The sequence below is a fragment of the Telopea speciosissima genome, chromosome 7, assembly GCF_018873765.1.
Source record: "Telopea speciosissima isolate NSW1024214 ecotype Mountain lineage chromosome 7, Tspe_v1, whole genome shotgun sequence".
In the NCBI taxonomy this organism is placed as follows: Eukaryota; Viridiplantae; Streptophyta; class Magnoliopsida; order Proteales; family Proteaceae; genus Telopea; species Telopea speciosissima.
The window spans coordinates 20,040,112-20,064,947 of record NC_057922.1 but is presented as its reverse complement, the minus strand read 5'-3'; the positions used below and the strand labels follow the sequence as shown (position 1 = coordinate 20,064,947).

Genomic DNA, 24,836 nt, shown 5'->3' with positions numbered 1-24,836 from the left:
GTCCACTCAGGGGGTGTGGCTGTATAATTTAGAAACATAGGGGGTCGCTCTGTATTTAATACAAACCTCAGGGGGTGGCAGTGTAATTTACCCAAAAAAATAGGGTAATTTACACATACCACCTCTGAGGTTTGACGAAAGGATAATTTTACCCCCCAGTTTTGAAAAATTCTGTGTACCCCCTGAGGTTTGCAAACGGTAACAAATAAACCCATTCCGTCAGTTCATGACTAACAGTGTTAAAATCAAAGGATAAAGTTACAAAAATACCCCTCCAAGAGGGGGGAAAAAAAAAACTGGGGAAGATGAGTTGCAGGTATCTTGAAACAAATCTTCCTTCCTGTAGAACTAAAGCTACTGCTAGATATACTCAACAGAGATTCAGATTCCGAGCCTCTGCTTCTGAGCACAGATATTGAAAAACCCTAACCTCCAAACCCATAAAGGATCCTGCCTTGCCTCTTACGAGCATAAACCACATCCATGGCGGTCACGGTCTTCCTGCGAGCGTGCTCTGTATCAGTAACCGCATCACGAAGCAACCCTCGTTGCCCATCAATTCATTCAATGTTCATCGATTACTCATCACCAGTGTCATGGTTGCTGCCAAATTCATGGATGACATGTGAGTTACCTCCCAGGAAGGGCTTTGAGAGCTCTCTCCTAAATCACAACTCTTTTCTTGAATGGCGCTTTGCTCCGAGCGATGAGATACCTCCACCATAGTTTCAAGCTGAACGGATTCCTTACTATCTCTTCTTCGTAGAGCAAATCATGCATCCTGACTAGGGTAGAGCTCCTTAGGAATGGACATTGACGGTGAAGTTGTAGGTTTCAAACACTATGAGAAAACCTATCTGTGATTTGCTGAGTTCTGCTGAGGATGAGGATGGTGTATAATGATAGTGTATGGTGAAGTTGCAAGTTTCAGACACTTATGAAAACCCTATTTTGCGATTTGCAGAAGACGAAGAGATGGATAACACTTCCAAAAATAAAAGAGATACTAAAGATTTCCACCGATGTCCAAATTTTGGAGATTGCTTCTCTTCCACCACCCTCTCGCCGGATTCCGGCCGAAGAATGACATACAGCCTTTGTACATCGTCGGATCTGTGAGCTTCTTCTTTGTCCACCTTTTATAACTTTTGCTTTCAATTTTTACCAATTTAATAGGTTACAGAGGGATTGGTGGAAGTAGGATTGAAACTGTTAGCGGATTTTTGAGGAACGGAGGAACTGTAGCTATTAGGAAGAATAGGGTTTGTACGGTTCTAAGTCTTCAATGCTTCTTTGATGTTCTATGAACCTGGTAAAAAATGGGTTTGGTGAGGTTATCTGCTTTCAAACCAAACGATTTGGGGCACCATTGCGATTCGTGAAATTGAAATGAAGGCATCATCTTCTTTGGCTGCCACCGTATCATTCGTCCAACCTCGTCACCGCTGCGACTTGGAAAGTCCCCGCCGGTGTGCTGCTACTGCTGCAATCTCAAGAGCCTCCCTTCTCTTTGCTCGATTAGTTCTCCTCCTCTACCTTCTTCACACCTGCACAGCCCACAACCACCATCTTCTTCCTCACACTAATCGTTGCAACCCTTCTTGTCGCCTCTATGTGTCCACCTACAAAACCTGCAAACATTTCTCTAACTTTTGACATTCGAATCCACAGAGACTTTTGAGGATACCTGCAACTCATCTTCCCCAATCGATTGGGGAAGATGAGTTGCAGGTTTTTTTTTTGTTTGTTTTCTTACAAGGGCAATTTTGTCAGTTCACTTTAAATTTTTAACGTTGTTAGTCATGAACTGACAGAATGGGCTTATTTGTTATCGTTTGCAAACCTCAGGAGGGTACGTAGAATTTTTCAAAACTGAGGGGTTAAAATTATCCTTTCGTCAAACCTCAAGGGTGGTATGTGTAAATTACCCAAAAAAATATTATCTTGGATTCTTGGTCATTTACATCTGTAAACCAAACAAGAATGGCCCCACATCCCATCTACTAATCTTGTTTTAAACATTGGATCTCCTTGCTGTTTCTGTAGTAGGCCTGGTCCTAGTATACCAAACTTCTTTCACTTATCAAAAAGAAATGGTAGAGGCAGGGTATTGGATTGCGTGCCTGAGCATATAGGGTCGTTGGATGTGTGCTACACACTATCGTGTTATAGAAGAACCCAACCCGCATAATATGCCACTTTGGTGTTTAAACTAATGAAAAATAAGGAGTGTTCTAGAGCAAGTTGAATTTATGTATGTAGTTATCAGAAATTAGCATAAATTATTATTTTTGGGTAATAATTAAAAGGGGCACTGTTCTTGGTGCCACAGCGCAGGCTATGCTTAGGCAACATGGGGGTGGGTGAAATGACCACCCTGCCCCCCTCACAGGCTGCCCTTGTGCCTGGGCGCAGCCTGCGCTGCGGCACAGAGAACATTCTCCCTAATTAAAATATATAATTCTCAAGGATTGTAAACTCCTTTTGGAGGAGGATATGCAAGCAACACCTCCACAACCGACCTTAAGCCCAACACCCAGCATTGATAATGAAAGGAAAGCACATCAAAGGCCCATTAGATCATATGAAAACTAAGAAACAGAAGATGTAAAGAAATAATATGTAACACAATACAAAAAACAAAAAAAAAACAAAACAAAACAAAAAAAAAACAAAACAAAACCAAAAATGGCGTATGTAGTGAACGAGGCTCCCCACTGCAGAGTCTAACCCTAGCTCAAACAATTAAGCTAACCAAAACCAGGAATTGGATTCGTTGAATCGTTTGATTCTTAATGGAATCGGCATTGACCGATCCAAACAATTGCAACCGATTCCCATCAATTATTTTCCATTTTCAGCAGAACCCCGTTCCGTTTTTTGAAACCTTTACCAAGCCTATGTGTGAGATTCATATATAACCGACATGGTTAGTTGTATAATCCATTACATACATTGTCTAGACTGGGCCAACGGCAAAAGCCCATGGCTTTAAGCCCTCATTTTTAAGCCCTTAAAAGAAAAAAGCCATGCTTTTTTGAAAGATCAGAAATCATGGTATGGGTCCCGCATTTTGGCTTTTTTAGGGCTCCATCCATTTTGGCCATTGTGACACGCTTTGGGGATTTTAGGATTAGTTTGGATAGGGACTTCAGGTGACTATGTTCTCAAGTCCATCATGAATTCACATCGGATCTGGTTCTTTGGTCTTGGCTGTGTGGCCTTAGGCTCTCTTATTTTATCAACAGTGAAGTGACTGACCAATGAGTCAAGCAAACACAGTTGTACCAATTTCCTACTCTGAATGATTTATTCATGAATTCTTAACAAGATGCAACTACTAATCAAACATCTCTCTCTCTCTCTCTCTCTCTGTACTCTGTAGTGAAAGACTGATACCATGAACTTCCATTTATCGGTGGTCATTGCTGTAGTTGTTGCAGCTTTCCTGCAACTATTCATATCAGCTGAGATCCTAGAAACTTCTTCCTCAGAGACTGATAGAATCAGTGAGTTGCCAGGACAACCAAAGGTCAGCTTCCAACAGTTCTCAGGATACATCACTGTGGATGAAAAGCAAGAGAGAGCACTGTTCTACTACTTTGTTGAGGCAGAAACAAACCCAGCTTCAAAACCTCTTGTTGTTTGGTTCAATGGAGGTATGATAGAGTTTCCTTCTCCACTTGATCATATCTGATTATCACAGATTTAATAACTTATATATGTGAAATCATGTACGGTTTCTGGGTTTAATTTTCTTTTTAGGGCCTGGTTGTTCTTCTGTTGGAATAGGGGCATTCTCTGAGCATGGACCTTTTAGACCAAGTGGTGACATATTAATCAGAAATGAGTATAGCTGGAACAGAGGTATCAAATCCAATTTTTTTTTTTTTTTTTTCTCTTTTGGGTTTCTTGTTAGGTTTGATTTATAGGCAGATAAAGGATCTACCCAAAGAATTGACTTGATTTTATCTCACTTTTATTTACAGAAGCAAACATGTTATACATTGAGTCACCAGCAGGTGTTGGGTTTTCATATTCTACCAATGCCTCCTACTATAAAATGGTGGACGACGAGATGACTGGTATGACAGAGAATTCAGAAATTGTGAATTTATGAAATTTTCCAAAACCATTGAAATATATGTTTGGGCTAAACATATAATAATGGATGATGATTCAATAAAATTTCTTTTGTTTCATGTTATTTGTTTACTATGATTCAGTCATTCAAAAGCATATAGTATCAATTGTGATGTGGTGTCTACTGATGTCTTCTTTACTAAAATGTATGTATGAATCTCATAGGTTCTAAATTCTAATACATTGTTTTCTTTCTGTTCTTAAGCCAAAGACAATCTCATGTTCCTTAAGCGCTGGTTTCTCAAGTTTCCAGAATATAAGAATAGAGATCTCTTCATCACTGGAGAAAGCTATGCTGGTACTGTTTAACTAATCACTCTTCTAGTCATCAAACAGAGAATAGTAGAGATAACCTTCTGAATTTGTTTCTATAACCAGGCCATTATGTTCCACAACTCGCACTTCTCATTGTTCAGTTAAACAAGGAGGAGAAGTTGTTCAATCTGAAGGGCATATCTGTGAGCTCCATAAAGAAACTCTAAACAAAAAGCTTAGATGATTACTTGGTTATTCCTTTCTTTAATATTTTCCCCCAATTATATATTGCTTGAGCTGAATAGTAGGATTAATTTCTCCATTTCAGCTGGGTAATCCTCTTTTGGAATATAATACTGACTTCAATTCAGTGGCTATATATTTCTGGTCACATGGGTTGATATCAGACTCAACATACACAGCCTTCACTACAATTTGTAACTACTCTCGCTACCAAAGTGAGTATTTCAGAGGCACTGTTTCCCCTGTTTGTGCCGGAATTGCAAACCAGGTGTATGGAGAAATTACTCGTGACTACATTGATTTATATGATGTCACACTTGATATCTGTCTATCATCTATTCAATCACAATCGAAGGCTCTCACTCGCTCGGTGAGTTTAATCAATTAATGTTTCTTCTTTAAAGATTTATTTACTTCTTTTCTCTCCTTTTCGCATTATATTTTGACTCTGGCCATTTGATATTCCATTCCAGCAATATGAAGATAAAATAGATGTCTGTGTAGATGATGAAACACATAACTATTTAAACCAGAACGACGTACAAAAGGCTCTTCATGCTCACCTTGTGGGTATCACCAGATGGAATTCTTGCAGTGAGTATGTATCTCTTCTCTCATATAAAAGAGTTTGCTACAAATTCACATTAGATGATTTCTGCAATTTAATAGCTACAGTTAGTAGTTTCTAAAACCAGTTGTTTCTAGTGTTGTCCACTATCAGATGCTTAACTTAGAGATACCAACAATTCATATCTTGGGGTCACTTGTCAGATCTGGGATTCGAGTAATGGTTTACAGGTAAATTCTTAAGCCAAATACACTGGATTTATGTCTTTACCTTATGAGTATCTTGTTTGGTTTCAACATCAGTTCTACCTGCAAGCAGTTTAGCTAGCATGAGGTGAACTAAAATGTTGGAAATGAATCTCTGTACATTTGAATGAAGAGTATCCAAAACAGTCTACTGAAGGGATGTAGAAACACTCCTTGATATCACTCTACTATAGAGAGTGATTTTGTTTGAACTTCAACAATTGCATCACATTAATTTCATTCATGATCTCCTTTGATGTTATAATAAAGGCTTTCTTGTAGCTAATTATACATATTTAATGTCCTTTATAGTGGAGATCAAGACTCTGTTATACCATTAACGGGGAGTCGGACTTTGGTCCACAGATTGGCAGATGAATTGGGACTCAACACAACTGTGACTTATAGAGCTTGGTTCTCACAAAAACAGGTTACGCTACTGGGCATAACTTTTAAGAACTTTCAAAGACTTCCTCTGATTTTCTTGCCTGGGTTTCATTGATTTCTTTCATTCACTTGTTTAAATAGAAAATTTTCTTGTCATTGAAATTATATAGAGCCAAAGCCCAAGAATTCCAATGTATTGTTTCAATTCAAGTATGGCTGCACTGCAAATCTGCAATCAAGGTTGATTTAGAACATCTAATCTAATGCATTTTCGAATAATTGGGAGAGAAAAAGGGTGGTAAAAAAATGAAGTTTTTGTAGTCTAGATTTCTATGCTATTTGTTACAGAATATTGTTGGCTTTTTTTTTCAGGTTGGTGGATGGACACAAGTGTATGGTGATATCCTATCCTTTGCCACCATTAGAGGTGCTTCTCATAAAGCTCCATTCTCACAACCAGAGAGATCGTTTGTACTGTTCAATGCATTTCTTGAAGGCAAGCCATTACCAGAAGCATTCTGAATATAGAATAAATCCATTGATAGAAATGGGAAAATAATTTAATTATGATGCTTTATAATAAACAGGGGGAAACTAATGCTCCTAGTTGCCCTTTTAGGAACATAACTGGAAATCTGTACATCAGGATGGTAATTTTGGATTTTTACAATTCTTTTAATCGACACAAGAACAGGGGAAAAAAAATCACAGAGCTTGATGATGATTATGTTTATCTATGTTGCTTCCCATCAGTCTAATGTCTACAAGAGGCTTTCTCATTTTGTCTACCTCCTTTTCTTTCTTCAATAATATTGTTTGTAATTAAATTTAAGGGAAAAAGATGTATACGCACGTGCACATTGCTCTCACACTTTATCTTTTGTCAATACTTTCTCTCCTCTTTGACCATGTGGGTTCCTCTACATACGAATCGTGTGGCATCACCTTCCATGCGTTCACATGATCCCAACATCGACAATAGAACTCAATTGGGATAACATCAGGGCCAATAGCTTTATTAGTTGGTAGACAGAAGACTATGGACTTAATTTCTTCACATGTGATTGGAGATTGAAGGTGGGCAATGCCATTAGCACTTAATTAATTAAAAAAAGGTCTAAACTAAACCCTATAGAATATTAGAGAGAGAAGGATGAGGAGTGAAGAAGTGTGTGAAATAGGAAGTACAAGAATGCAAAAAGTGAGATGGTAATATGTTACCTGTAGAGCCTCTGATGGGGAGAAAACCATAATAGTTCAATAAGAATAGGAAATAAAAGATGGTCTAACCAGTGGCGTTCAAATCAAAATGGTTTAGACGGAAAATCCATAGAAACTGGGTCCGTGAGCTATAGAATAAGGCAATGATCTAACACAACAAAGAAGTTGAATGATTTTAAAATTGGAAAAATTACATTGCCAATGAGCATTAGCCACTTCGCTCGTCTTTATTGCATGTGGCTCCCACATTGACTGACTAGTTGTCCAAGTGAAAGGTACCCCCAATATGTGGGAGATCTTCCAATTTACATGATAATAAATATGAATTAAACAACAAAATTTGGTGAAAAAGAATGGTGTTACCTCCTCAACGCTCATGAGGATAAGGAATAGCATTAAAGTCACCCATAGCCACCCAGACGTTATCATGCACGTCAGCCATCGATTCCAAATCATTGTAGACTTGACCTAATTTCAGTTAATGCGAGCAATCACACCATTGGTGTTATTGCAAGAAACCACAAGCACCATTCCTCCATCACTGGAGAAGTCCCGAGACAAACAAAATGTTGTCCGCATTTCTCCTCCTTTATTATATGATATGAACAATTTCTCATTATTCAATCATGTGAGGACACGTCGAAAGAAGGAATCAAGAAAAGAATGATAAACAGAAGAAAGGGGTAAAAGATCTACTACAACGAAGGTTAGGTAAGCCCAAGAGTAGGGAATCAAGATTCTGGAAAGGGCATTCTTGGAAATGCACTATGAAAATTGGAATAAGGGAGAAGGCTATAAATAAGAGGAAAGGGGACAGCGAAGGAGGAATTGGAATGAAAAATTCTCCCACTCCTCCAAAGGATTCAGATCTGTTTTTTCTCTCCCACTCACTCTCACACTTCCATGAATGTCTGGATCTTAATTCTCTTCATTCACCTTTGTATGTTCCAATTATGATTCGAACGAATTAATTTGATTGAGATCTCTAGATCTTTGATCCTTGAATTGAAGTATTATCAAAGGATTCTTGCAATTTACTTTGTACAACACTATATATCCTTCACTCTCAACTTGCAGGAAGGTAAGATTGAGAGATGAAGGGTGAAAGGAGGGACTGATTGTTGAGATGAGCATAGTGTGTTGAATATGACCGTTATGTGTTGGGGATGATAAAGATGTATCACAAAAATTAAATGTTATCTATATGTAGGATAAGACCATGGATAATGTGTCGCTGATCACAAAAACTGCTCTTTTATTATCAATTTTAAAATTCCTTAATTACGTGACTCCCTGGGCTGAGCGTTAGATTCCTAAAACTACTCGATTCCTCTAGGTCCCGAGTTAGCAAAGAATCTTGGATTCATTGCTTTTGTTTTTCTTTGTAAAGTGGGTACTCGACTTGATAGCATATTGCCATATTGAGTTTAGGCGAGTCGAGACAAGTTCGGCAGATTCTGGCAGAGTCGGACTGATTCCGAGATGATTTGACTCATAATAGAAACAGAGTCGACGAAAAACCTTGTTACAAGGGAGATGTTTTTGCCTTACATAAATATATGGAGTTGGAAAAATCTGTAATAGCTAGAACAAGATTTTCTCTCCTGTTTCAGTCAATTACTTATCATCCTAAATGTCGGTTTCTGCAACAAAGAAGTAATTTCAGCTCACTTTGATGAGTTTCCAATTAGAGCCATTTGAGTTTTGATCTAAAAATTATGAGTTTCATTGCAGATTGGCAGTTGTTACAGGAGCCAACAAAGGGATTGGTTTGGAGATATGCCGACAGTTAGCCTCTAATGGCGTAGCAGTGATCTTGACAGCCAAAGATGAGAAAAAGGGTGTTGAAGTTGTTGAGACGCTCAAAGCGTCTGGACTGTCTGATCTGGTTTTTCATCAGCTTGATGTGATAGACCCTGCTAGTATTGATTCCCTGGCTGATTTCATCAAAACCCAGTTTAGAAAACTTGATATCTTGGTAGTCTTCTGGAACCCATCAGCTCAATCAGTTTAATTTTGATTCAGCACCGAATTTTCCTCAGAACCCATTTGCAGAAATTCCTGATGGATAAGTTGGAACTCACTAATTGCAGGTTAACAATGCAGCAATTTCCGGAATCATGCTAGATGATGATGCTCAGAAGGCACTGATGACAGTTGCTGTAAAGTCTTTGCTCTGAAATTTTATCCATTACCTCTGCAATATTCACAGAAAGCAGCAGCTTGTTAAGGATTTTGGTTTCTGATCTGCTTAAATTCACTGATACAGCCCGAGGCAAAGCCTGCAAAATTCTGGGAATTAGCGAGGCAAACCTGAGTCTGTAGTGGAATGTCTGCAAGCAAACTACTATGGAGCCAAAAGAGTGACTGAAGCACTTCTTCCCTTCCTTAAGCTATCTGATTCACCTCGAATTGTTAATGTTTCCTCTGGCTTGTCTAGGCTAAAGTTATAGAGTCTAATAGATTACAAATACCAGGTTTTTATTCTGTGAAAATTTTGATCTGCTAAAAGTTTCATTAAGAATCCGAACTCAACTCCATAGCATCATTTCCATTTTTGACATCTACGCATTAATGCTTTTCCCTAACTTAATTTGTATTGATTTCTTTCTTCTTCATTTTGGTATTGAGTTTATATTGCAGAACATATCTGATACTTGGGCGAAAGCAGTGCTAAGTGATGTAGATGGTCTCACAGAAAAGAGGGTGGATGAGGTTCTGAAGAAGTTTCAGAAGGATTTGAAGGAGGGTTTATTGGAAACTCAAGGCTTAACTGCCTATATAATGTCCAAAGCAGCCTTGGATGCCTACACAAGATTTCTAGCAAATAAGTTACCAAAATTCCGCATAAATTGTGTAACCCCTGGATTTGTCAAAACTGACATTAACTACAACATTGGGCACTTAACTGTTGAAGAAGGTGCAGAAGGTCCTGTAAAGTTGGCTTTGTTGCCTGATGATGGCCCTTCTGGCCTATTCTTTATCCAAAAGGAAGTATCAACCTTTTGATTGAATTTTAGTTAAATGTAATGTTCTTGAGAGAGAATAAATTTGGAACTGCCATTATGTTTCTATACATCTTTATTGAAGCTTCTTTTGGCACTTAATTATTAATGCTCCTTTATCCATATACAATCCTAGAAAAGACACATGGCAAAGAAATACTAAATGATCTGCTGGTATAATGTTTCTTTGTTTTTTTCTCCAAGTCCAAAGCATGCCCAATGCTCCTCACTCTAGATAGTTTCAAGTCCTGAATCATGTCTCAAATCAACTAATGAAGCATGATCAATGCTCTCTCTTCTCTTACATTCTCTCTCCTCCTGACTACTTTGTCTTGAATACGTATCGTCAACACTTGTGCTTATTATAAATATATGAATATCTGCATTCCAAAAAGACTCCGACCTAAAGCTTGCTCAGCTTATCTCAAGTCCTCACTCCATTCAAAATGGCAGAAATCAACACAAATTTTGCAACAAAAAGGTAATAAATCTCAAGTTCTTCTGATTGATGGGTATCTAATGAGACTCATTTAAGGTTTTAAACCAAGATCTAAACACTCTCTCCCTGTTTTATACATCGCAGATTGGCAGTTGTAACAGGAGCCTATAAAGGGATTGGATTGGAGATATGTCGACAGTTAGCCTCTAATGGTGTAACAGTGGTGTTGACAGCCAGAGATGAGAAGAAGGGTGTTGAAGCTGTTGAGAAGCTCCAAAAGTCTGGAATGTCTGATATGGTTTTTCATCAACTTGATGTGATGGACCCTGCTAGTATTTCTTCCCTGGCTGATTTCATCAAAATCCAATTTGGAAAGCTTGATATCTTGGTATGTTTTACAACCATATCTGGATTTCTGTTTTTTTTATTATTTTACTTCTGTGATTGAGGATTTCATCAAAAACCAGTTTGTAGAAATCCTGAAATCTGGATTAAATGGATTGATTGGTTTAAGTTAAAAACTAATTACAGGTGAACAACGCAGCAATTGCTGGAGCCACATTAGATGATGATGGTTATAAAACCCTGAAGTCAGTGAATGATGATCCTGTAAGTCTCTGCTTTGTATTTAAAACTTACTTAATCTATAGTTTCTTAAAAGATAGATTATACCCTGATAATCACTCTAATGGTTAGTATCAGAACTGGAACATTAACAATCGGTTCTGATTGGCTCCTATTTTTAATCAATCGGTCCCTATCCCAGATTGACATCCTTGAAGAAAACTTAAAGGTTTGCCAATTCTACAAATTCTTGGAACAAAAACTCAAAACATCTAAGAACTAAAGAGTTTTATCCTCTTTGATTCTATTTTTCTCTTGTCCAACCAATTTTGACCATTGAAATTGATGGAGACTAACTGGATGTCCGATTCCAAGTTTTATAACCTTGATTTGAGTCAATGGGGAAGTGGGCTGAAGGATCTGCTCTGAGCCCAAGAGATTGTATTAGCCCATCAAGTTTTTGGGCCATGATCAAGTCTATTCCCTTTAGTAATCGGGCTATCCTCTAATGTATGAAATATATATCAATTCAACTCAACTATAGATTTTTCCAACTAATGAGTTATAGGCTACATGGATCCTCCCATGTCTGAGACCAGCCCATATTTTTTAAAAAAAAAACAATTCGCAATTTTGGATGCATTTTTGGATTGAAATTTGATCTTGAGCTGGGCATGGATGCTTTGTAACATGGCAAACCAAGGTCTCAAATGTGATAATTGGTTACCTTTGCAACATTCAACAACCTGCACCGAAAAAAAAAAACTAAACTGCTTTTAATTATCAATGCAGCCGCTAGTTAGGCTAGCCAAATGCAAGGAGTTAGTGAGGCAAACTCCTGAGCTGGCAAAAGAATGTCTGCAAGCGAACTACTATGGTGCCAAAAGTGTGACTGAAGCACTTCTTCCGCTTCTTCACCTGTCTGATTCGCCAAGAATTGTCAATGTTTCTTCTTCTGCAGGAAAATTACAGGTATGGACTATAATTACTGTATTTGCACATGAATTAGTTTGCCTTTCTTCTTCTTTTTTTTTTTTTTTTTTTTTTTTTTGGGGGGGGGGTTATCCTTATCTCTCAAGCAACCAATGAAGACAATAAATAGGGAATTAGAAGAGTTCAAGGCTTCTTCTTTTTTTTTTGAAAATTCTTGTTTTGGTGTAAAGCCCTTTTGAGCAAACTGGTTAAATAGATTACTTAATTTCTAAAGTAAACCTTTAACATTTTATAAATAGATTCAGAAATTTCATCCTCTTGTGGGTCATGGTATTTTTTTTATTTTTCTAAAATATAAGTTGAATGAAAACAAAAAGAAGGTGATAGGGAATATCAAGACTGCAGAGCTAAGTTTCTAATAACCTATATCATGGTTTCAATGGACTACAAATTAGATCTGGATTTGATAAGTCTGCTCGTGTACATGCTTTACATATATACATGCCCATGGAGAGACACTGAAACAGATGTTTTTATGTTAATTTTGAAGCTTTTCTGAAAAACTAAAAAGTGCTTTTTTTGCAGAATGCCCCTCATGAATTGGCTAAAGAAATGCTAGGTGATGTAAATGCCCTCACTGAGGAGAAAGTGGATGAGGCGTTGAACTTGTTTCTAAAGGATTTCAAATATGAAAGCCAAGGCTGGCCTGCCTATAATATGTCCAAAGCAGCCATGAATGCCTACACAAGGATTCTGGCAAAGAAGTTTCCCCAGTTCCGTATAAATTGTGTCTGCCCTGGTTTTGTCAAAACTGAGATTAACTTCAACACTGGTCACTTCACTGTTGAAGAAGGTGCAGCAGGTCCTGTAAAGTTGGCTTTGTTGCCCGATGATGGCCCTTCTGGCCTGTTCTTTTTCCAGAAGGAAGTGTCCACCTTTTGATTAAAAATTACATGAACATCATTATACTCAGAGAGAACAAAACTGGAGCTATATAGACTGCTTACTACTCCTCTATGTATTCAAAATATTTGAAATAAAGTAAGCTATAATTGTTGCTAGAACCATAAAATTTTTACTATATTCGGTTATTGAAACTGGATTAGGTTGCTTGCAAAGTTAATTTCAAGTTGTGATTAAATGTACGGAGATTGTAGTGGATTAATCCTAATCCATGTCTGATGTTAAGATTTCTTCAATGTGTACTAAAAACTTTTTCATGGTGCTGTCTGTCAATTAGAGTGAGACAAGTGGACACACAATGATTCTTTGGTTCTTACCAAAAAAACAAATTGATTCTTTGGTTGCAATACTCAAGTAGGAGAGACAAAGGATAATAGAAAGAATTCATGGAAAGTTAAAATGGTTTGTTATTGAGTGTTGGAATTTAATTGTTTATAAAATATGACAAATTAACCCAAAATACCTCCAACTATCCAGCAAGCTTAACGAACTTGGAGCAAATTCATGATTCATGAGAAACTCAGCTCGACTTAGGTAAGTCATGGCACAATTTATTCCAGACAAGTTCCTGTGACTCCAATTTCTCCCAAAATTGAATAAGTTAAACCCAGTAATCCAACAATTTTTATCCAGAAAAACAAAAAGATATGGATGTATAAAAGAAATTCATTTCTTAATTTTGGGGAATGGGCCAAAGGAGAGATTAGACAAGGAGAACACAACTAAGATATCACACTTGGAATTAGCAGATGACACCATTGATCTGAAAAACCCTGCCAAAAACTTTTTATGCAGTTCAGGACTAGAAGTTGACTTCGAAAGAAGGAGGGGAAGGTAAACTGGCAGGAATCACCTATGAAGAGATGGAGTAGGAACATTGTACTGTTATGTTAAGCTGTGGGAGAGAGGATTGGCCCTTGAAATACTTAGGGCTACCTTGGGAGGCAACCCAGAAGACACTTGTTTCTGGGAATCCATCAGTGGAAGGTTCTCTGTAGGACTAGCTGGGGTGGATAAGAAATTACAAGTCTATTGGTGGTGCAATCACTGTGCTTATGTCAATCCTATCAAACCTCCCAGTGTACTACGGGTCAAGGTATAAAGTACAGGTGAAGGCATGCAGCACTCTTGAAAGGTTCGAGAGGTACCTTTGATCAGTTCTAACAACAGTCAAGATTCCCCCCTCCCCCAACACACAAAAAAAGGGGGAAAAAAACTTACAGGATGGTTATAGTTCAATAAAGATACACATATGATTATATTACAATAGATGAATTGCTCCAGTAATACTGCACTCGAAGCTATAGCACAAGCTGCAAGAGTTAATGCTTTGATTGCTTTCAATAGTCAATACTTGTGTTCATCAAAGAAGATATAAATTATATCCTGCTGATTAAGATTTCATTACAAGGAACAACGGAGTCTGTCAGTTTTGTATGGTTGTAGTTCAGGATATTCCTCTGTAGTTTTTTTTTCTTGATGATGTTAAATTATCCAAAAAAAAAAAAACAGAAAAACATAAAGAATTCACTTTGCTCGTTTGACTTGGTATCCTACTCATCAGAACGACCAATCTCTGCGAGGCCATTTATGGAAAAGTCTGACTCCCAACTCTTGCAATTGGACAGGGCAGGGCAAGAGTTTGGAACCTAGTCAGGGATTAGTCATTCAAGGATCAGTTTCAGAGTGTCCGAGCTACAGCCCTGGTCTCCTCCCACTGCTTAGGAGCCTATTTCACTTCCCGGCTGCCAAAAATCAGATCTACTGTGTTTTTTAGAAAAAGATGAGACTGGTACAGATAACCGTTCTCACCCACTTGTAGATTTTTTTTTGATAACATCTACTTGTAGACTTAAGAGAAGAGAGAGGAGGCCTTCATCAGTGTAGGAAGGCCAACCGAGCAAAGCTCTTTCTTTTTTTTGTTTTTTTTGTTTGCCATGCCGTGAAGTGAAATTGTATTGTATGTTAGAAAGGTCAAAGGTTGGCTGCCAATAAAGTAGCCTACCAGTGCATTTTGCCATTAGGAAGCCTTATGGGCAAGAAGACCAACTGGGCAGGGAGCAGTTTTGGAGGACCCAATGATGGTGGCTGAGACAAAACGGAGGGAGAGACTCTGCTTCCAATAAAGTGGCCTACCAGTGCATTTTGCCATTTGGAAGCCTTATGGGCAGGGAGCAGTTTTGGAGGACCCAATGATGGTGGCTGGGACAAAATGGAGGGAGAGACCCTCTCTGGAAGATGAAGGCGCCTGGCTAAAGAGAGAGCTCTAAGTCACACCTGCCTAGGAAGAAGGGGAGGGGGCAGAAGTTTCAGGGAGAGGAGGGGATAGGATGGGAGGGGGAAGTCTGGTTGGTGGCACACAAAGCCAGGGGGGCAGCCATGGAGGCAGGCACCCACAGAAGGGTACTCTCAGGCGGGGGAAGGTTGCAGAGGGAACTTACAGGTGGGAAATGAGAGAGCCTGTCCTCTTCTTAACGCTTTAGGATTAAATACTGCCACAATGGAAAATGAATAACTTAAGGAGCATTTGAGCACTTCTTATGCAGCCAAAAAATGGATCAGTGATTGTTTGTTAGTAGCATACTAATCAAATTCAGAATAGCAATCGACCCATTATTGCAGCCAGTTCCTAGGAGAGGTGTCCAAAACTGATTACTATTGTTACTAGGTGATACAGGTTTTTGTAGAGCCTATGATAGGAATTCCCCTGCTTTTTATCTTAAAATATTTTTTGAGAATATCTGAATAAAATAATTTTGGCATGAGTGATCTCAAAGAAGTGGTCCAGGTCCTCTACAACAAGTGTTAAGTGAAAACCAGTGTTATACTAACCACAAGATAAGGAAAGCATATAATGCTGTTTTTATAATTTTGTGGCCAACAGTTGAAGTGGCAAAAAAGTTCATTCAGAACTCCAAATGTTAACCATTCAAGGTATATATGAATACTCCATGCACATTAAATCGCAATACCTTTAAAAGAAAACTACAGAAGGTTTTCCTTTCAAATCACAGCATTGAGACACAGAAATGATTGAAGGTAACCAGACACAATAGCAGATTCAGTATACCCAACAATTGTTTCCCTCCGTATTTCTTGTAAGTTTCTTGTTTCAATGCTCATGTGTGTGCACTTAGAACCACTATTCCTAACATGCCCAACCCTTCCCCCCCAGGTGGAGGCTGGATTCCATACTAAGATCTGGCTACAACCAGCGAGGCCGGATTGTGTCCTCGTACAAGTACCTCCAATGCCCTCCAGGGCCAATCACATGGAATCCACTGTGGGACCCATAGGAGGAGTGGATTCTATGTGATTGGCCCTGGAGGGCAATGGATGGTACTTGTACAAAGACACGATCCGTGCTCACAACCAGCCTTGGCCCTTAACATCTGTGCTGATGGAAACCTTCATCCAATTAGGCCCAACTGTCACTCGAAACACCTAAATCATAAAATAAGAAAAAGGCTTTTCTCACTTGTTCAACCCATCTATGAGAATAATTAATGAACTTGCAAGGGGGATCTACAAGGAGCTCAGATTAATAGATAAAGTAAATCTTTTTATAACCAACTAGATTTTCATCCTTGTAATAATCATCATAATACTTTAAAAATCAGGGGGGAAGAGGACAGAGACCAAAAGTCTGCATTTAAATTCAGGAGAATAAATCATTGAAGCACCCAAAAAGAAAAGGCGAAGGCACAGCCTCAGAAGAAAAATTACCTAGAACCACAACCCCTCCCCTATCCAAAGCAAAGGTCTTCTTACTACCTGCTAGGCTCATTCATGAAAATCATCAGTGAACTCAAAAGCAAGATGTTGGAGTAATTCCAATTTCTGGAAGGAAAAAAAAAAACCAGAAAGGCTATACATCTACAAAAGATTAAATATAGATCACTCTTTGCATCAGTCAAAAGCCACCATGGAGAGAGACCACTGGTAGCTAGAGGTCAGCCTATTGACTACCTATCAGAATAATGGGACTTTCCTGAAGGTTGATAGGTTAGGGGTGTCAACAAAGAGACAATAGATTTGATAATTGAGGTTTAAGACCTAAATGAGGTGGGGCCCTAGAAGTTCATTTTCCAATTTTCGAATGTATTTCAAGTTTGATCAATTCCTCCACGTTTCAAACACCACAGAAGGCAATTTTTTTAAATGCAATTCTGAGAGACAAAGTAGATCTTGGAGGATAAAACCTGTACTATAACCACAGGATTACAGCACAGATTGGAGGAAACAAAGAGAGTAAGCCATTAAATTCCAAGCTTCTAGAAATTCTCTAGTTGATTGTTTTAAGGCTCTAAAAGAAATACTCGGAACGCAAAATAATGAGAAGATGGTAAACACCATCAGTTACATAGTACATGTTCTTATTGATGAAACCTCTATCCAAGCCTAAGAAATACTGAGCTTTCTGGCTAATTCAAATTTAAACTTTTACGGGAACATTAAAAGATGATCCAAATTTATCTTCCAAATCCTGGTGAAATTCAAAATTCCACTGCAAAAAGGTCCATCAATTTATCATATTCCATAATTTAGATTTTATAGACAGAGCTCAGGTTCCCGAACTAGGTAGTTAAAAGATATGGCAATTCAGCGGGGGGGGGGGGGGGGATCAGACTTGAAAAAGAACTTGGTGTGAGAAATATTAGACACATACAGAAACACAAAGTGAACAACATGAAAGACAATAAGAAAAAATTCTTACTATCGCAAATTACCTCCGAATTCCGGCGAATTTTTAAGTTAAACTCAAGCAAGGACATCAAATTTATCTTCTTCCAGAATTTGCTCTCTATGGACAGACCTTAAGCTTCAGAACTACGTGCTTAGGGCTTATAGAAATGCCAATTCAAAGGGGAACAAACTTGAAAAGAATCTGGTAAGAGTTATAATAGACGGACCGAAACACAGAATAACATGAAAGACGAAAAAGAAAATTTCTCTATAACTAGAACTCAATATAATCAAAATTAAAACTCACTTACAGTTTATTCAACATTGATGAAACGATTCGAAGCTCTGAAAATACCTAAAATCTAGAGAAAGGGAAATGCCAAACACCAACGATTAATCAATCTCAACAATAACCGCCAAACTCTAAAGTTCGCAGGGATTTGGGAAAATTAAAGGTGAAAAGAAATTGGAAAAAAAAATTTGGACCATTTCTCGATTTGTGCGTGTCATCCTTGCGCAGGGGCCATGCTAATCTTCTCTGTATCGTTCCAATTTTATCGGATGTCTCCGAAGAGACACCACTCTCTTGCTTCTGTTATTTGATAAACTAAAGCACGCCATTAAGAAGTTAGCGGTGTGGGACTCTCTTCCTGTAAGTAGTCTTTGGCCTGAGAAGCCAAATCCACTATTGGGAACTCTGTTTTGTGGGCTGGTTCTGGCTGAGCAGTGGGGGAGTCTTAACAGAGGATCTACGACTAAGCCTAAAATTCTCTCTCTTAAAAGTGGGCAAACTTGGGCTTTAGATCCGTTGAAATAGGGTATCCCAGGCTATATATATGCACAGCCCACAGCATGCCTAAGCCTACAAAAATATGGGTTTGGGCTGAGGCAAGTAATGGGCCATGCCCAAATCAGGGCTGATCTCTTGTCTGAGACCAGTCCATATAGTAGGTGGGGCAGGTCAAGACAAAGTGGTGCAACCATTTCTAAGGGGTAAAGAAGTCATTTCAAAGGAAGGGAGGAGAGATATAGACACAGCCACACAGGGGATAGAGAACATTATCCCAAGACAAAGTATTAAATATATGCTTTTGTATGTTTATACGCATTTTTGCAAAGGGTAGAGAGGTCATTTCAGTACAAATGACTTTTCAGGTAAAAGTTTTGTACAACACTAGCTCAAAAATGAAATTACACATCTCCTCACATATCAATTCGTGAGGCACTGCAACAATTTGAATACAACGGAATTTAATTGAAGTTGATTGACTGATTGGTGAAGGTGAAATGAGGGATGCAGAGTTGGAGTGAAGAGCTAACTCATATCTTATCAAATATATTATATCCTTAATTAGGATCAAAACCATATAGGATCAACAATCCATCCTTTTATTTAAGATCCACACATATAAATGCATACATATAGCAAGTCCATATGATCATCTCTCTGATTATTACGCTATCTCCCCATCCCAAAGCTCATTCAGGGACTTGTAAGGGCCTTCTTCTGAGCTCAATTCTAACAACTGGGACCCTCTTTTTTGTGTAATACCATCAATCTTCTGCAACTCCCCTTGACTTAGCACCCAATCAAAGATCTCAAGATTCTCCTTCAACCTTTCCTTGTTGAAGCTCTTCACTAGTACGCTCACCCCTTGCTCGTACACCCATCTCAAGCAAACCTATACCATGAATTAGTAAGCTATTAGTTTATATTTTTTGGAGAAGAGAATGCTACCTGGTCATGTGCGGTGTGTGGTTCTTATGCCTAGATACGGGGTTGTGCAAAATAACAGTCACGCCTTCTGGGATTTCTGCATTTCTATGGGACATTCATTTCGTGTGGCTTTATGCCTAGGCATAGAAGCTGCATGCCACACGCAACCAGGTAGCGTCTTTTCCACACATTTTTTAATGGAGAGATTAAAAACTACATAATTCATTTAATTCTATCTTTCTTCTTAACACAGAAAATTTGAAAATTAAACCCCGACCGACGGGGAAGTCAAATTCCTAATTTATAGTTTAATGGAAGAAGGGAGAATATCAAGATAAAAAAGATAAGGTGTAGGGGCACACGCAATCACTCTTCTCCATTAATTTTCATTCATGCGATTAGAAAGAGAGAGGCAAAGGGCGTAAGGCCAAGGGTCACTTACATGTCTTCATCATTAATTATTACTCTATATATAATCCTCTCTCCTTCTTTTCTATGCAGGTACCTCATTTATTCGCTTCATATATAGTACTTTTGTTATCTAAACATTACTTTTCAACCAAAGACGCAAATACGCAAATACTATATGAGCATATGCTGCCAATTTAGTTGATCGATCGTGGGATTAAATGACAATTATAGGACACAAACTAACACCTACACCATGACCAAACACCCTCTCTTACCTTAGGAGTGAAGAGAAACTGTGGGTGAAGGAAAACTCTCCACTTACGTTTATGCTTTGATTATATTTGTGTTTAATAACCTATGGGAGAGTTTCACATTCACTTTTGATAAGTCGTGCATAACTGCTTAACATCATGATCAAACACCCAATATGGAGGTAGGTGATGCAGTTAATGGAGTTTGACCCAAAGGAGGAGAAAGGGAGATTATGGGAGAGAATCTATCTTAATTAGGAGAGGGAGAGGGAGAGGGAGAATATATATAAATATAGGAGAGATAATCTATCTTAATTGTTAATAGATTTAATTATTTTTGATAAATCTAAACAATTACCCTATTCAACCATTATTTAAATAAAATAAAAAAATCTAATTAATTTAATAATCAAGTAATTTTAAATGCCTAAAATTCATCAATGATCATTAATGCATCCATGAGGATGACTGTGTGGAATATACACTACCTATACAAGAACAATCAGCCTTCTATCTCCCTAAAGAGTGGGATCTATACTGACATTTTTCTCTCCTAAACTTCTGATCATGGCCCCCATGTGAGCCCCATATAGATGATACCATTTTCCAATTCCTCATTGACTGTAGTGTAGTAGATTCCTTCTTACACTGCCCTTGTAGAAAAACCCTCTCCTATTACTTAATTTGTCCAAAGATTAGGCGGCAGTAATACTTAAAATTAATCATATATATTCTGTACATCTTGTACAAAGCAAAGCGAGTCTAGCCTTGATTCTCACCTGAGCAATTGTCTTTCTTCTTGCCTCTGCTATCTCTTGTAGAGCCTCACACTCCATAACTCTGTTAGTGCCCCAAGGTGTTCCTTTGGCTCCTAAGGGAGAGTAAGCAGTAACATGTATTCCCTTTTCCTTGCAGAACTCCCTCAGCTTCTTCTGCTGCCAAAGTGGGTTCATCTCCACCTTATAAAAAGAAAAAAAGAATACATAACCTTCTCTTATCCTTAATTATAAACTTCAATAATTGGTTGTATTGTTTCTTCACAACAGAAAATAATCAATTAAGAAAAGATCCAAACAAACTCACTTGATTGATAGCTGGAGGGATGTTCGCGACAAGAAGTAAATCTTGGAGCTTCTTGCAAGAGAAGTTGCTGACTCCGATTAATCTCGAGAGGCCGAGCTTTTGACACTGCTCCATTGATTCCCAAACAGACTTGAAATCCATAGGGAGAAGGTCTTCCTTCTTAAAGGGCAGTTCATTTTTCCCTGGCTTCAGACTTACAGGACAATGGATGAGGTAGAGATCAAGGTATTCCAATTGAAGGTTCCTACACAGATCGAAACAGCTAATTAGAAAGGAAGATTTTTTTGAGGTACAAAAAATTTAATTAAAAGATTTGAGTTTTGTTTATAAGTAAGTACTGGAGAGTGTTTTTGAGAGCTGGAAGGACAAGGTCATGGTGGGCATCAACAGGAGCTAGTTTGGAAGTGATGAAAAGCTCATCTCTTGATTTGATGAAGCCCAAGGTTTGGGCTTCTTTGATGGCTTCACCAAGAGGCTGCTCTGATTGATAGATAGAGGCGGTGTCGAAGTGCCTGTAACCTAGTTGGATTGCATGGAGAACGGCTGACTTCATGGTTTCAGAAGCAGCGAAGGGATAGACTGCCGTGCCCATGCCAAGGGAGGGGATGATGCCTCTGCCTCTGGAGTCATCCATTGATACCACTGGAATGCTTGCCATATCTTCTTCGATCTGCTGTGGGCTGCTTTGTTTGCCATTATTTATATCGCTATACCCAGTCCGTCCGGATCCTCTTCCCATGTCGTGACCTTTCCACATGGGGTCTCACACTCTGATCACGAAGAGGGTATGATCACTAGGAGGGTTGGCTCACAAGCTTAGGGGCTAAAAATGGAGTGACATCACAGAGGCGGGCTCCCATTACGTGTACGAAATGAGTTCTAATCATCCACATGGCATTCACTATGTGTGGATCCCACCATGTGGATGTCATCATCTGAATGGTTGGAATGAAAACGGGTGCCATGATATTCTCTCTCTCAGCTAGCACAAATGATACAATTGTCTAATGAAAAGATTCTGGATTCAGATCCTCTGTTGTCGAGTTGCCTGGTAGGATCGTGTTGCGTGCAATGATCGCCTTATCCTTACTTGGGCAAGGCGTTTGGACAGGGGTAAGGCGGATATTGCGTGCAACACTATGTTTGGGCAACACGGTCCTGTCGTGCAGCTCGACAGTAAAAGATCCAAATTGAAAGATTCCAATATTGGGTGGATCCTACCTCAGAAAAACAGAAAAAAGAAAGAGTCACATTATCAGGTGGCCAAACGGTGTAAAACATGTAGGGAAAATTACAAGATTATTTACAAATAGGTTTGACTTTACAAAATTATCCATCCAATCTTTATTTTAACCAAAATAACTAGAATAAAAATGGTATTACAAAACTAGTCAAAAGAGTACCTTTACTTCACACAGTTGCTTTTTTTACATTTTTAACCTTCTCTATCTTCTTCACCCTCTTCCACGTTCGTCTTCCAGTGTTGCTGGTTCTACTACCCTCACAAGGAGAGTAATAAAGCACCGCTGGAGAGGAGAAAAGCAGAGGGTTGTGGAGAATCACTGTTGATGCAATCAGATCTCCATAGCTGACGACATCATTGCCAAGTCATATGCCCTTGTCCTGTGTCCTGAATCGCAAAGGAGAAGGGTAGAAAAAAAAATTTGGGAGGAAGAGAAGGGACATTTCTGTAAAATCATTGTAAACCCTTGAACCCCATATGTACCTTTTGAGCATTTATGCAATAAGCATCTTTTTTTTGGCTAGTTTAGTAATCCAAACTAGTTGACTTTTACTTTTGTAAAGGAAAACTTAATTACGGATAATCTAATAATTTGAGAAACTTAATTGAGGATAATCTAGTAGTTTTATGACTTTTATCACTTTACTCTAGGTTTAACCAAGACACGAGAGATTTGGAGGGTGTACAATGGGTTTTTTATTTTTTTTATCGGTCCCATTTCAAAAAAACGAAAAAGAAGAGGAGAGACGAGAGAGAACCCGAAGGGACACTTCTAAGTTCTAACCTTTTAACTCTTTGGACCAGAGGAACCCACATGTGTCTTGTGTATTTTGTCTCACCCGGAAGGGGTACCCAAGGGTTTGTTTTTTCCAATGTTGGGTCAAACACTCAAACCTCGAAAGATTTATGGGACGATTTTTTGGATGGAAATTTTAATTGAATGACGTATGAGATGTGTCATTAATGGGGTTCATTGCATAGTCTTACTCGATCACCAAATATCGGGTTCAGATTACAAAATTACATACAAAAAAAGGTTATACCCACCCAGTGCACAAGCCACAAAGCTCCGCGTCTAGCAGGATTTGGGAAAGGTCCACATGTAACCTAACATACGTTGACGTATTGTTTGTGTCCATCAACCCGCCGCCTCTTTCAAACATTTTGAAATTTCGATCTTCTTAGCCTGCGCCCAGGCACAGGCCACGCTGCGGTATTGAGAACAGCACCCCTAATTGTTTTTATTTTACTTTTCTCTATAAAATCCATAAGCCGACAATACTTAGTGGAATCCAAAATCCCAAATCAATGATGATCACTCATCGTGAAAGAAATGTAAGCAGATTTCACTACACGATCAGTTCATACTTTTAGCAACCTCTGTTTAACGGATAAAAATCATTTATGGTCTTGTGAGCTTGATACGTGGATGTGGACGTGAACATCCAACGATGTCAAGCTTGAGAAAGAATAAAAGAAGTACAATCAAACGAGCACTATTGAATATTGCCACATCTTCATATTGCGCTCACAAGGTCACACCGCAGTGCAATAGATCCAGCTTTTTAGTGTCGATCAGAGTGGCAATTCACAAAATACATAGAAATTGGTATAAGATCACTGCTTTGACCAATGTTTGTGTTGAGTGATTTTGTTGAGGTGAACATTCACTAGGTTATCTGCTAAACTGATTTTATCTAATATGCTTCCATTATGTCATGATAGAATTATACCTTTTCAAGTATTCAAACGAGAACTCTAGGACGTGGTAGGTAAAGAGCTCAGATAAGAATTCTATACCTCATCAAAATATTGAAGGATGAATGGTCAAAGAGCGCGTGCGCGCAAGTTACTTAGTGCGTTGAATGAATGAGAACAGTTCCTCTTACCAGCGCTTGAAATGGGAGCAGCGCCTTTTTCCAGCACTTCTTATGATGATTCCGTTGCTTGCTTGGTTATTTTTTGCTCCTAACCCGCTTTTCGCTTCTCTTCGCTTCCTTGGAGGGCCGCTTTACCCACATTCATTCTGCCATTGTGCAATCAGTCCATTATGTTTGGTCCACCCCTTTTGTGTTGATACGCTAAAAGCGATCAAGGCTGACCTTGACTTCTTTATAAGCGTCAGCGTAGATTACAATACTTTCGTAAGAAGATGAGGACGCCCAAACATTGGATACCTCGGATGTCATTTACTAACTGTTTTTTCAAGGGGGAAGTTTTCCTTCACCTCAGTGATAGAACTGTTGATGGCTGTACTCTACTGGTCTTACCCCTCTATTTACAAATAGTCGACCATAACCAAGGGAAGGAAAACTCTGGTCCTTTCTCAAAAGTGTAGAAGCTTTACCAAACACAATGAACCATAGGGTTAACTGTCCAACTGAGACCCAGCCAGGATTAAGATCCAAAATCTTATCTAGTCACGGATTTCCAGATTAGACTAAGAAGGAGGAGAAGCTCACGCCTTTAATCCGAATCA

The 24,836-nt window shown here is 38.7% G+C and overlaps 4 protein-coding genes and 1 non-coding gene across 5 annotated transcripts; 3 read left to right on the top strand and 2 right to left on the bottom strand.

Annotated features, from left to right (window-relative positions):
- Positions 1–3,362: 3,362 nt before the first annotated feature.
- LOC122669131 (serine carboxypeptidase-like 45) lies at positions 3,363–6,535 on the top strand. Its single transcript, XM_043865812.1, has 10 exons — positions 3,363–3,659; positions 3,766–3,867; positions 3,990–4,085; positions 4,349–4,441; positions 4,522–4,601; positions 4,727–5,011; positions 5,115–5,239; positions 5,347–5,439; positions 5,767–5,884; positions 6,214–6,535. Exons 1-10 carry the CDS (start codon positions 3,401–3,403, stop codon positions 6,361–6,363), a joined length of 1,401 nt encoding a protein of 466 aa, XP_043721747.1. The 5' UTR covers positions 3,363–3,400; the 3' UTR covers positions 6,364–6,535.
- Positions 6,536–8,641: 2,106 nt separating this feature from the next.
- Positions 8,642–10,136, top strand: LOC122669137 ((+)-neomenthol dehydrogenase-like). Its single transcript, XM_043865817.1, has 5 exons — positions 8,642–8,718; positions 8,797–9,040; positions 9,156–9,224; positions 9,332–9,539; positions 9,706–10,136. Exons 1-4 carry the CDS (start codon positions 8,696–8,698, stop codon positions 9,377–9,379), a joined length of 384 nt encoding a protein of 127 aa, XP_043721752.1. The 5' UTR covers positions 8,642–8,695; the 3' UTR covers positions 9,380–9,539; positions 9,706–10,136.
- A 292-nt stretch (positions 10,137–10,428) lies between these two features.
- On the top strand, positions 10,429–12,953 carry LOC122669138 (salutaridine reductase-like). Its single transcript, XM_043865818.1, has 5 exons — positions 10,429–10,548; positions 10,651–10,894; positions 11,038–11,100; positions 11,863–12,042; positions 12,589–12,953. Exons 1-5 carry the CDS (start codon positions 10,514–10,516, stop codon positions 12,943–12,945), a joined length of 879 nt encoding a protein of 292 aa, XP_043721753.1. The 5' UTR covers positions 10,429–10,513; the 3' UTR covers positions 12,946–12,953.
- Positions 12,954–18,126: 5,173 nt separating this feature from the next.
- LOC122670175 lies at positions 18,127–18,229 on the bottom strand. The gene has a single exon (XR_006334152.1). It is a non-coding gene; the product is annotated as a U6 spliceosomal RNA (small nuclear RNA).
- Positions 18,230–19,072: 843 nt separating this feature from the next.
- LOC122669134 (non-functional NADPH-dependent codeinone reductase 2-like) lies at positions 19,073–21,775 on the bottom strand. The gene is made up of 4 exons (XM_043865814.1): positions 21,453–21,775; positions 21,115–21,358; positions 20,811–20,990; positions 19,073–19,334 (listed from the first exon to the last, which is right to left on the bottom strand). The coding sequence occupies exons 1-4, from the start codon at positions 21,770–21,772 to the stop codon at positions 19,107–19,109; spliced, it is 972 nt and encodes a 323-aa protein (XP_043721749.1). The 5' UTR covers positions 21,773–21,775; the 3' UTR covers positions 19,073–19,106.
- Positions 21,776–24,836: the final 3,061 nt, after the last annotated feature.